Source organism: Nicotiana tomentosiformis, chromosome 2, assembly GCF_000390325.3.
Source record: "Nicotiana tomentosiformis chromosome 2, ASM39032v3, whole genome shotgun sequence".
Taxonomy (NCBI): domain Eukaryota; kingdom Viridiplantae; phylum Streptophyta; class Magnoliopsida; order Solanales; family Solanaceae; genus Nicotiana; species Nicotiana tomentosiformis.
In genome coordinates this window covers 42,140,462-42,153,809 of record NC_090813.1, presented here as the reverse complement: position 1 = coordinate 42,153,809, position 13,348 = coordinate 42,140,462, and the positions used below count along the sequence as shown (strand labels likewise).

Here is a 13,348-nt window from a genome sequence, read left to right as displayed (position 1 = left end):
CTAGCTGATATGTATAAGTATGACAAAAAAATTCTCCAAATTAAGAAGGGAGACCATGATATATAAATAGTCAGAATTAATAAGTACTCATTTAGTCATTTATTGTAAGACGATGTACTTCAAACAATTCAATAGTGGAAATAATGAAATTTTGGATGAACTAACAGAGATACGCTAAGATTATAATAATAGCACTAATATCTAGAAGTAGATACAACAGTACCAACTGCCGCTTTCATCACATTGGTATTGTATAATATAAGCTCCCCACATTCAATGACGAACAACAGATAGCAACCCAACACCTAACCTCACTTCCCTAGTTCCCTTTTCTTGTTTAAAAAACCCATCTCTCTAATCTCTTTTACTTCACCTCTCTCCATCCTCCATACACTCAGAAACAGCAACAAAAAAAGAGCTGAGAAAAATGGTGAACTTGGTAGAAGCTCAGAAACCTTTGTTGCATGGCCTAATGAAAATGGCTGGAATCAAACCTCATAGTATAGAGATAGAACCAGGCACTATTATGAACTTTTGGGTTCCTTCTGAAACCATAAAAAACACAAAGAAAAACAAGAAAATCACCACAACTACTCCTTTTTCCAATAACCAGTGCGCCACTTCCCCTGAAACCACCACAAAACCTGACCCCACCAAACCCGTAGTCGTTCTAGTCCATGGCTTCGCTGGCGAAGGAATTGTCACGTGGCAATTCCAAATTGGCGCATTGACTAAGAAATTCTCTGTTTACGTACCGGACCTACTTTTCTTCGGTGGCTCAGTAACCGATAGCGACGATAGATCACCTGGTTTTCAAGCTGAGTGTTTGGCTAAAGGGCTAAGGAAATTGGGTGTGGAAAAGTGCATAGTGGTTGGGTTTAGTTATGGTGGAATGGTGGCGTTTAAGATGGCTGAAATGTATCCTGATTTGGTTGAGGCTTTAGTGATTTCTGGTTCCATATTGGCTATGACTGATTCTATTAGCACTTCGACGCTAAATGGTTTGGGATTCTCTTCTTCTTCTGAGCTGCTGTTGCCTACTTCTGTTAAGGGTCTAAAGGCACTTCTCAAAGTAGCTGCTTATAAGAAACTTTGGTTCCCTGATCGCCTTCACAGGGACTTTCTTGAGGTTAGTAAAATTTAATCTTAACTACTCCTATCTACAAGCTATAGATTATGTCCCTATTTGTTTAATTTTTTCTTACTTATTTCCAACTTAAACTCGTATACGACTTCTAATTCAGTGGGTGAAAACTCATTGTATACAGTATTAGTTTGTAAACTTGTAAATCGTTTGGTTTATACTAAAACATGTGTAATTTACCTTGAAAATTCACATTTTTTCACTTTAGATATGGTCATTATATTAGCCGTGTTGAACATTGGTAAACTTTTACTAAGTTGTGTATGTTAATCACAAGTTCATTTTCGATTGTATAAATTATCGTGGCTTTAATATTCTTCACCTGAATCAGCTAAGTTTAAACAAAATGTTATTTATGGAACACGTTTTCCTTTTTTTCATGGAACTCGTTTTCCTTTTCTTTGCCAACAGAAGTCGAAAAAGGGAAGAAAGAAAAATAGAAAAAGAAAGACAGAGAAGATAATAGAGGAGATTGTAAGCCCATAGAGTCATAATAAATTTTTTTCTTCGATTCATGAATAATTGACTAAATTATTTTCTGGGGTAATCACCTAACCCTTAATATCAAAGATCAGTGGGCCCAATTGTTTAGAGTCCAAATCACGTCCCTTATTATAAATGCAGAAAATCTCGCACCAGTGCATGTTTATATCAAGAGATTGACATACGTGTTATACATCTATTAGCTTTGATATGTGCAGCAATAAGTCTCCAACTTTTTCATAACTTGAAGATATGAAACGTTGATTATATATCTCAGTGCAGATTTGTCCACATTTTCCAGTCCCCACTTATTTAAAAGGAGGCACCACGGTGTTCGCATTGCACAATTTCTGGCTATATATATTACATTAATTCTAACACGGCATTCACCCATATGTTTCATTCTTGACATCAGCGCCAGTTCGCTCAACCAACTACACCTAATAACTTTTCACATATGCCAACGACTTGAATAAGCCAAATGACTGAAAATCCATTTTAGAAGAGTAAATTTGCATAAAATCACTTAGATTCAGATTTTAGACCAGCTAGAGCAAGTCAAATTCGAAGTTTCTTAAACCAAATCTTGGTTGTCTCAAGTTTATTTCGAGAATACCGAAGTAGTAAATTCATAATTTGATGAAATTAGGATTAATGATCTCTAGTCGAGAAGGAATGTTTGTTTTATACAATACTATTTCGCAACAAGTTTTCATCCCCATGTAATTCATATGTAAAGTGTAATAAAGTTCAACCCGAGCAAAGGATCTTACTCCACTTGACAATAATGCTACTGATGTCAGGTAATGTTCACCAACAGAAAAGAAAGAGGAGAACTGCTAGAAGGCTTGGTAGTGAGCAACAAAGATACCAATATTCCAAATTTTCCACAGGTAATTGGCATTTCATGAGTTGTACTCTGCAATATTTTACACGGAGAACTTGTACGTGAGTTACTTATCTTTCTTTCCATCTATTAATGTGCCATTTTTTGATAGAGAATACATCTCCTCTGGGGTGAGAATGATCAAATTTTCAATTTGGAGCTTGCTCAGAACATGAAAGAGTAAGTTTACAGGCTTGACATGCTCTTACATACAAACTCAAACATATTTACAAAGAAGTTATTAAGTAGTTTCGCGATGCACCATTTGATATATGGTCCCCGGATTTACAATTAACTATTTCATCAATAAATTTAGTAGAAATGCCACAGAGAAGTTGACAAAACCTGATGATGTTTTTGTGTTACATGATGGCAGTCAACTAGGTGACAAGACTACATTTCATGGCATAGAGAAGGCTGGGCATCTGGTTCACCTAGAGCGACCTTGCGTCTACAACAGGTGTCTCAAGCACTTCCTTACTTCCCTGCATGCAGAAAAAGCCCAAATACTGAAGGACACTACCACAAATTCCACTATCTAATACCATGTAATTTTTGTCTTCTTATAAGAAGGAAAACAACTTCGTATTTCCTCTGTAATATTATTTATATAATTCGGGGTTCAGAATCAAAATTGATGCTTTAACACAGGATACTATAAACGTATATACATATTGCAAACTGCATTATTTTTGCTCCTCATGCATTAGCAGTCACTTGACACGAGAAACCCTTCTTGGACGTGACAATATATAATGGTACATGGTAAATGTGGAAGAAAACAAGTTCTCAGTGAAGCTACAATTGCATCAATTGTTCCGTTTAATTGTCTTACTGCAAATTTATTTGGCATCATCTGAAGGACTGCTGAATTTCTTCCAGTGTTTTCCCTTTGGTTTCTGGAACCCAAAGCCTCACGAAAACCACCGTAAAAGCTGATATCAGTGCATAAATAGTGAATGTTCCTGCCAAATACACAAGTCTTTAGATATACTCCTACCATGGTGCAGAGAGAGAGAGAGAGAGAGAGAGAACCTCCTTTACTCCAAGTCAAAAGCAAATTTGCTGTCATTGTAACAAGCCATGCTGAAAACCAATTGGCCAGCGTTGCGACACTGCCACCCAGACTTTTGATGCTCACTGGCAGAATCTGCACAACTCAAAAGAAGGTAAACAGAATAAACTTCCTATAGTCATACAAACTTAGTATCTATTAGAGTAGTTGAGGCTCTTGAATCCTAAAAAGGAAGACTCATAAAACCTATGCTAGCATCCTTGAAGGATATCTCAAATTCAATAAGAATATATTTAGGAAGAAAATCTGAACCAAAAGCTTGTAAGGATAGCACATAAAGCGTGTCAATGATGCTTGAACTTCCTATAACACTAACATCATCACCAGATCTTTATTGCTAGTTTTGCTTAAAATATCTCAACTACAGTCTCCTGAGAATGTTACAGAGTGTGAATAGGCATTTTTTATTTAAGCTCTATCTTTAACCGTATTTAGGAAAATATATCTTTTCTGGCCTCATGAACTACAAATTAGCTTTACTATACCTCAGACATTATGATCCAAGGGATGGAGCCCAATCCTACACCAAATGCCATCACCAAGACCTGGATAATTAATAGGTAAATGGTCTCAGGAATGACAGAATGTAACGACAAATAACAGATGAGAGCAGGGTATAGTAGCGTGGGCACAATAGAAGGTGAGACAGGAACTTACCACAAGGCCCACCAGAGACAATACTGCAAGGAAGGGATGCCAATTTTCAGGCGTAAAACCCTGGGTTAAGTAGAAAAGAATAGTGGAGTGACAATAAAGAGAGTCAATCCCAACACCAATAAAGAAATCTCATTAAATTCAGATAATAGCTTGATCAATTCTTACAAATGTAAATTTAACTAACTGACCTTCAGGTAGAATGCCATTGCCACAAGGAAGCTGCTAAGGGTCATTACGGATGAGGATACCTGAAGAAAGAGTATAGAAAAGTTATCATTTGCTTTCTTTTTCAGCAAATAGAAACTTCTACGTGAAATTCTGGAAGACTCACAATAAGGAGTAGCCTGCGTCCCGCCTTGTCCACCAGTGATGCAGAGATACCAGTCACAATGACCTATAAAAGATGTACATTAAATTTGAACAATATATGCATATAAGCTAACATTAGATCCAAGGAAGGGGACCTACCTGAATAGCCCCGATACCAAATGTTGCAGCTTTATTTGATGAAATTCCTGCATATTTGAAGAGCATTCAATTAAAATCATATATTGAACCAGTTGTAACATTCCATAACCTCTCTACGATTAGGTGATACTATGCATACAATCTAATTCTGATACACCTGGAATTAATTTGGCAAATGAAAGAATAGGCTCGTTATACTTTCTAAGAGTGGACAACTGCACATCATGAAGATTAAGATCACAGTTTGTAGTAACTTGTCTATTCTACCTGATTCTACCACAAAAAGTCTCCTGGAATGGGCCCTTAATTCTCCAATTTATCATCTCTTTAGGACAGTGTTATGAACAATTATGTTCTGGATGGACATCATGTTACAACGCGGTTGGGTTATGTATGAATATAAAATATCTACCTGGTATTTGGTAAAGTTTTTTGCCAAATACACACCCAAAGGAACTGTGGTGTATGTGGATCTGGATGGTGGCATATTACCTTAGGGAACTGTGGTGTATGTGAATCTGGATAATGGCATATTACCTTAGATTGAGAGATAATTACAGATGACACTTCATACTTTTTAGCTATTAAAAAGAAATAACTGAATGAGGATTGTGGGACGTATAACATAGGAAGCATTTCTCAGGAACCGATAAAGCGAAATGAAAAGTGCACAAGGCATGGCATATTTGAATAGTCACTCATTAACTAACAGAGTTCCATATCAGTTTTCATCAACCAGATTTGCCAGGCATATGGTTAAGCTAAAGCAAGAAGCGGCTTGCTTTTAAGGTTCCCGATAAAGAGATAAATGATATTGGAAGGAATTCCAAAAAGGAATAAATATTAAAACTCCATTTTCACAAACATACAAAAGAAATTCAGCACAACTGAAAAAATAAGCTGTATATCATAGTATTAGTCATCTTATTGCTTGCTTTCTAGAGTACCTTAAAAATGTGGCTTGATTGTTATGAATCATATTTAGGATTTCTTTGCAGTTAATAGGTTTAAAAATTTTATTATAATAAGTTAATAGTTCAAAATTTGTCTTTTGAGATAGATTGTGGTACTGCAAATTCTCTTCGGCTTCATTTAGCATCACATTTGTAAAGCTGGTTATTGGCTCCAATTACAGTTCTCAGTAGCTGTCTAGTTTCCTTATTTCTTCCAGATTGCTGAAACATGGCTATTAAACAAGAGGGAACAAAAACTACAAGAAAGATACACATATTTATCTTCCATCCCCTCTCCCACAAAACGGAGTCCTCCTCATCCCACTCTATTGCAAGATGTTATCTAGGATGCAGAGGAAACAATTCATTGGTTTTTTTTTTTTTTTTTTTTTTTTTGCAAAACAAATTCCTTTTCCCATTTCTGATATCCAGATTATTACTTTTCTTACCGTTTATATCAACAGTAAATAACAAAAAGAATGGCACAATTGTATTTGCTTCCTCCTCCCTTCGAGCTAGCTTTTGGGGTGTGAGTTAGGCCCAAGGCTTATATTTAACATGGTATCAGAGCCAGGCCCGTGGTCGATGTGGGCCCCCAAAAGAGGGGGCAGAATGCCCCCGGACCAATTGAAGGGCAGGTGAAAATAACCCCGGTCCATGATTGTGCATGCTCCACACCGGACAGTGGAACCCCGAATAAAGAATGTCCGGATCTGGGCGTGAGGGGGATTGATGAATGGAGTGAATCCCACATCGGACCGGGATGAGATCGGCTTGGGCAATCCTCCTCCCTTCGAGCTAGCTTTTGGGGTGTGAGTTAGGGCCAAGGCTTATATTTAACTCTAATCATTTGATGATCCTGGTATGCATTTCTACAGATAATGAAGGAACTGAACTGACCAGCAGATTTGAAAATGTTACTGGAATAGAATAGAACGCCATTAACGCCACTGAGTTGCTGGAGTGCGAGTAGTCCAATACCTACCTGAATAAAATCACCCCATAGAGTGAGCCTTGACATATAAACCAGCATATTTAGAAACTTAGAATTCAACACAAATGTGTACCAGCAAAGGATAGTAATACCGCCGTCTCTTAAGCTCGGAAAATCGAATGGTAACTTTTTTAGTTGACGATCTCACAGATTTCTAGACAAATGACAGGAGAAACAAATGAGCATAAACACATTGTAGTAATTTAGTTGCAAGAAGCTTCTACAGTGCAATTTGAGGGTTCAAAATAGTTGAGAAACCAGCATTAAACATGTTCAATATATTACCTTGATCTCATTCACTTCTGAGGATATATCTGTGTCAAATCCTCGTAGAACTTGCAAAGAGGTCTCAAAATCTTCATTCAGCCCGTTTTTAGCCTACATAATACGGTGTTGCAATCAGTACAGCATAACAATGAAAATGTAGTCATGACAAACATAAGTTTGGAACTCATACCAACCAACGAGGAGATTCAGGTATAAAAAATAGACCAGGTATCAAAATCATGCATGGCAACATTCCTGCATAGTGGAATTATAAGTTGAAAAAAGTTAACTGATGTAAAGGTTAATAAATATGTTCGAATCAAGGATACGAGTGACTTCACATTAAGTTCAACAGTCCAAACAGAAGAATGGAAATTCTATTTGATACACAGAAAAGCATCAGCTCATTCAATATTTTTAAGTTGCTTCAATGAACTTGCAGATGAAGAACAACTTCATATAGTTCTCAAAGGAGTGATTTTAGACAGAAGGACAACTTATTTCAGCAAGATGAATGTCATCAAATGCTAACTTGATAACTATTTCCAACTAATTCTACCACCGTAAGAACAGAAAAATTAAATAAGACAACAATCAATTTGTCAACCACCAAATGGTTAGGGAAACATATTGCTCACCTAAAACTGCAAGAACTCTCCAGCTTACAAATAATCCCAATAGATATACCAGCATTATCCCCACTGTTACAGAGAGCTAATTCCAAGAGATCAAATGATTAGCCATGATTAAAAACCATAAAACTTAGATGACAGAATGACCAGGTATAAGTGTAAAGCCAACACAAAACCAACCTGGTTAATGGATCCAAGAACTCCCCTCATGTTTTTAGGTGAAATCTCTGCTATATATACAGGCACCTGGAGATAACAAGCAAGAAGATTCCAGCAAGCAGGACTATTTCATAACTTCAACAAGAACAATACAGAAGCTAAACACTTAAGATTACCACATAGGAAATAATGCCGACACCGAAACCTTCCAACAACCTTCCCATATATAAAAATGAGACATCCTGTTAAAATTGAACAAAGAGCACATACTTTCAAGTTAATTACTACCTATAAAAGATGCAGATGCAACCAGAAGATGCACGATATAACAACTAATCACTTACAGTGGCAAATGAAACAGCGAGCCATCCAATAATATTAGGAATTGATGCAATCATTAGTGTCTGCATTTCAGAAAGAAGACGGATAACTGGAAAAAGTTACTAAGGAACCAGTGGAAAGATAAAAGAAAATATTGTCATAGCATCAAACTTCTGTTGAGGCGAGTTTTAGTGTAAGGGTAGAGTTGCTCCATTGGTGACATGTAGCTCACAAATTTGATGTGTGAGAACAATTTATTTGCAGAAATACATTGTGCATAGAGTAAGCCCTTTATCAAATTTTCTATATTAATCATTAAGAAACAAGACTTTATTGTCGAAAGTGTCTTAAAATTTTACCCCTTTTCGTCCAATATATTCTGATATTTGACCGCTTGCAATTGCGCCAACCATTGCTCCAACATTTGCTAAAGATCCAAACACCGAAAACTGTTTATGAAAAAGGAGCGGTATGTTTAACAAACATCAGTAAAATTATCAATAAAACCGGCTACCTATGAACTTTTTAAAGAAAAGGACGGCATAGCACACAGTTTTGATCGTATCACTAATTCTAATTCTAATTCTTTCAGTTTAGAACTTGTAGCTTAGCTAAACGAGAAACCACCTTATGTTGGTTTTGTACAAAAAACAAAAGTGAAAAAAGTACTAATTAGAAGGGAAAAAAAAAATAGGCGGTAAAGAAAGAAAACCCAAACCTCTGAAATGGTAAGTCCAAGATCGCTGGTGATTTCGGACTGCGTAGGATTAGAGTAGCCACACTGCAAAATTACAAAACCAACCACAATAATTAATCATTAAAAGACGGAATGCAAATGCAAGATGGTCAGGGGCGATTAATGGTAATAATTTTGTTTCATATATATAAATACTTCAAGTCGAAAGCAAATTATTAATCTCGAAAGATGGTGAAGAAATTATAATACAGTGAAGCCAAGTTGAACGGGGCCTAATGCAACGATGAGGACACAGAGATAAATGGAGATGGATTCGCGGAGGATTTGGGCGGAGGAGCCCATCATACTGGACTGCCTGGAGCTCATACGATACCAGCTTCCAGTGTGCAGCAACGGCTTCCGAAGCCCATCTTCGGCGCTGGTATCATCTCGGAAACTCATCGTCGTTCCACCTTCCTTCTTTTCCCTTTCCCTTTCCCTTTCCCTTTCCCTTTCCCTTTCCCTTTCCCTTTCGGATGAAGGTGTAAGATCAAAGGAGGACAAAGGGGATTCATGAAGTTGGCAATGGCGTATATATCGCAACTGACTCTAAAATAACGGTGAACCATTCCAGCGGCAATTGAAGCGGGATGGACACCGTTCTTATTTATAACTTCCTTTTTGTTTATGGTTTGAAATCTATGTCGTTTTACCGTGAAATTTAATTTAATTTAATTTTATCATGATTAAGTGATAAACAGTAGTTTTTGGTGATAAGAGCACTTAAGACTAATAATCTCCAAGGAAGATAAATTAAGGTTCTTATTTTACATTGACCAATAATATTCCGCTCTAATTGAATAAGCCAAAAAAGAAAAAGAATTTACTTGTTTTCGCAAGTTACACCACATGCTAATTGGAACAAATATTTTGATAATGGTACAACTAAATTATATGATGTTTATTATCACCATAAAACACAAACCTACTGGAAATTGCTTTAGGATGAATGTGAATTGTGAGAATATCTTTATATTCATATTTATGAAAGTAGTTTGGATTTTTTTTTTTTTTTGGGGGGGGGGCGTTATATCTCTTTTATAGTACTTTTTTGTACTTCAATTATGTTATAGTTCGCAATTATACACAATCAACTATTTTCATCTTTTGTCCTCGAATTAAAATTGGTGTAACCTTTTTTCATTTGGTTAAAATTAATTTTCTTGTTTACCATTATGTGCTTTACATTTAAATTCTTATTGTTATAGAATTCAACGCGACAAAGTAATGTTATTCCAACAGTTTCAATTTTGTTGTTCTTCTAATATATCAATTATTTAACTTGATGATTTCCTTGTTTTCTATATTGCAACAACACATAATTTACATTTGAATATGAGGAACGTTGGCTACGGTTGCAAATACTCCACGTTACTGTAACCTTCTTTTTATAACTTCATACATACCAAGAAGCTATTATTGAATAAAAGTAGCATTTTGTAGTTAACTTGCACAAACTTGATTAATATATGTCTTCCTTAGAGAGTCTAGATCATTGCCAAGCTATTCATGGTGTACATATGCATAGAAGCAACAGTCAATTTTGATTGATACATTAATAGTTGCTGCAATAAAAGAGTTAATTAATTATAAATTTTGGTTGCATGTACAAGTAACTTTTGGTTGATTTAAAATTACGACTCCTTTTATTTGTCAATTTAGCAAAAGAAAGTTAGTTGAACTCTACAAATATAATTGTATTCGAAAGTTAATACGATAATCACATGTCAAATTTTAGTAGTTTGGTGTTTTAATACTTTATGAGGTAACTATCTATTAAATCAAAAAATAATATCTTCTAATTTCTAAATTTAACTTTTAAACCAGAAAGTATTTAATGAACGAAAAAGATATGCTTAACTTTACAGCATAATCAACAAAAAGATTCCAAGTGGCAAAGGTAACAATTTCTCAACCTCCCTATCTAGAAGGCAAAACAAAATCTAGCTCCACATAATTTGGATATGAATCCTTTGCTTCTCTATGTTATCATATTATAACAAAAATAAGGCTACTTGGGCTGCAAACTTCAATCCTTAATAAAAGCATTTTTTTTGTTTCATTTTTTTCAAACCTTCAAAAAAAAAATTTATATACTACATTGTAACGACCCGACTTGTCGTTTTAAGAATTAACGTCCCGTTCAGTGACTTAAAGTCTCGAGCAATTTCGCAATATGTATTATGACCCCACGGGTATGGTCGAGTTTGATTTACTGAAGATTCGAATTAAATTAAAAGAACAATCCTTATTTAGAAACATAAATGGAAAGAGTTGACTGGAGAGTTGACTTTTGAATAAACGACTTCGGATTCAAATTCTGATGGTTTCAATAGCTCCGTATGGTGATTTTGGATGTAGCAGCATGTCCGAAAAATTATTTGGAAGTCCGTAGTAGAATTTGGCTTCAAATGGCGAAAATAGAATTTATGGGAAGTTTGACCGGGAAGTTGACTTTTTGATATCGGGGTCGGAATCCAGTTCTGAAAATTTGTATAGGTCTGTTATGTCATTTATGACTTGTGTGCAAAATTTGAGGTCAATCGGACGTGATTTGATAGGTTTCAGCATTAAATGTAAAAGTTAGAATTTCTTAGTTTCATTAAGCATGAATTGAGGTATGATTCGTGATTCTAGCATTGTTTGATGTAATTTGAAGTTTTTACTAAGTTCGTATGATATTTTAGGACTTGTTGGTATGATTTGACGGGTCCCGATGGGTTTAAGTATATTTTTGGATCATTGGTTGAGAGACTAGTAAAGTTAAGAAATTTGGGAGTTTGACCATGGTCAATATCGGGTCAAGACGACCTCATTTCAGTATTTTGAGTAGGCGAGCAGGTCCGTAGCATATTTTATGATTGAAATTCATATATGGTTTATGTCCGGGAGGTTCCGGATGAGTTCCAGGATGGTTTCACACCATTTCGAATAAGTTTGAGTTTGCTGGTTTCTAGTGACGTACTGATCATTCACAATTGCGAACCAGTTATGGCAATTACAAAATAACTGTTCATTTATGGAAATTTCAAACCATTTATGGCAATTGCAAAAACACTGTTCATTTATGACAATTGCGAACCATTTATGGCAATTGCGAAAACACTATTCATTTATGGCAATTGCGAACCATTTATGGCAATTGAGAAAACATTGTTCATTCGCAATTGCAAACCATTTATCTCAATTGCGAAAACACTGTTCATTCACAATTGCGAACCATTTATCGCAATTGCGAAAACACTATTCATTCGCAAATGCGAAATTTTTGCCGCAAATATGAACCTGGGCAGAAACTTAAGGATTGAAAATCTGTCATTTCTTTATTTTTGATTGGGATTATTGGAGCTCGATTTTTGGGCGATTTTGAGGATTTTTTCACAACTTTGACTAGGGTAAGTGTTCTATCTCCTAAAGTGATTATATTTCATGAATCTATGGTTATATTCATCGTTTAACTCGAATTTAAATGGAGAAAATCAAGATTTTTGTAAAATCTTCTAAAAACGAAAATTTAATATTTGGAGGTCGAGTTGTTATTGGAATTCGATAAAATTGGTATGGTTGAACTCGTATCGAAATGTGTGTTCGGATTTTATGAAAATTATGTCGGGTTTCGAGAGGCGAGCCCTGCGTTGACTTTTGGAATAAATTTTTAGGTCGACGTATTATTATCCGGAATTATTTTCGATGAATTTTAATGAAGTTATACAATTAATTTGGATAGATTTGAGCGGTCCGGAGGTCAATTCAAGCAAGAAGGCGATTTTGGAATACCGGCATAACTTTAAAAAGGTAAGTGTCTTGCTTAACCTCGAGTGGGGGAATTACCCCTTAGGCATTGAGTCTTATGTTCCATTTGTGAAATGTAAAAAGCCGTGTACGCGAGGTGACGAGTACGTACTCGGACTTATATGTGCAAAATATATTGGGTTAAAGTCTTAGGCATATTGTGTAGTAAATTGGATATTGGTCGATATTTATTTAATCATTTGTTTGCCATGCTTCAATTCGCATTTATTGAATTTATTTTTGTATGACAATTTGAGGAGATTATTACTTGTATAATTATGTGAATTCTATGAATTTGATGATTTGATATTTCTTGAAATTTAATTTTATTATGAATTTTTTCTCTGCAAATAATAAATTAAATGAGCTTAAAAAAGGTTTTTATATAATTATTGAGAATTTGGATTAATGATCTCTGTTGATTGTTTTTGAGGTCTTATACACATTGTGTGGAGCCTTCGGCTATTTGTTGTGAAATTAATTAAATTATTATATCTTTGGAATTGTGGTGGCCATTGGGCAAATTGTGTTATGAATTGATTTTTGTTATGTTGCCGTGATAATATTCTGTGTAAATTGTTGAGTTATTATTTTGAGGATATAAGGGTGGCATTTCACTGTTGATATTATGTGGGTATAAGGGTGGCATTTCACTGTTATTGTGTGTGTTGGGATATTATCTGGGTGGAGCGATAAATGTGGCTATAGGAGTGATAAGGGTGGCTATGTGAGCGACAAGGGTGACTATAGGAGAGATACGGGTGGCTATATGAATGATAAG

The 13,348-nt window shown here is 35.4% G+C and overlaps 2 protein-coding genes across 3 annotated transcripts; one reads left to right on the top strand and one right to left on the bottom strand.

Annotated features, from left to right (window-relative positions):
- Window positions 1-289: 289 nt before the first annotated feature.
- LOC104098284 (uncharacterized) lies at window positions 290-3,188 on the top strand. The gene is made up of 4 exons (XM_009604979.3): window positions 290-1,129; window positions 2,431-2,520; window positions 2,626-2,693; window positions 2,890-3,188. The coding sequence occupies exons 1-4, from the start codon at window positions 428-430 to the stop codon at window positions 3,053-3,055; spliced, it is 1,026 nt and encodes a 341-aa protein (XP_009603274.1). The 5' UTR covers window positions 290-427; the 3' UTR covers window positions 3,056-3,188.
- LOC104098283 (sugar transporter ERD6-like 6) lies at window positions 2,658-9,262 on the bottom strand. Of its 2 annotated transcripts, XM_009604978.3 has the most exons (19): window positions 8,986-9,262; window positions 8,758-8,820; window positions 8,399-8,488; window positions 8,063-8,122; window positions 7,895-7,960; window positions 7,740-7,805; window positions 7,566-7,641; window positions 7,118-7,182; window positions 6,946-7,038; window positions 6,734-6,814; window positions 6,567-6,651; window positions 4,714-4,760; window positions 4,577-4,639; window positions 4,434-4,493; window positions 4,246-4,305; window positions 4,074-4,133; window positions 3,549-3,663; window positions 3,349-3,478; window positions 2,658-2,998 (listed from the first exon to the last, which is right to left on the bottom strand). In XM_009604978.3, the coding sequence occupies exons 1-18, from the start codon at window positions 9,175-9,177 to the stop codon at window positions 3,366-3,368; spliced, it is 1,455 nt and encodes a 484-aa protein (XP_009603273.1). In that variant the 5' UTR covers window positions 9,178-9,262; the 3' UTR covers window positions 2,658-2,998; window positions 3,349-3,365. The 2 variants fall into 2 exon arrangements, with proteins under 2 accessions (XP_009603273.1, XP_070051323.1); XM_070195222.1 differs by having other exon boundaries at window positions 2,658-3,478.
- Window positions 9,263-13,348: the final 4,086 nt, after the last annotated feature.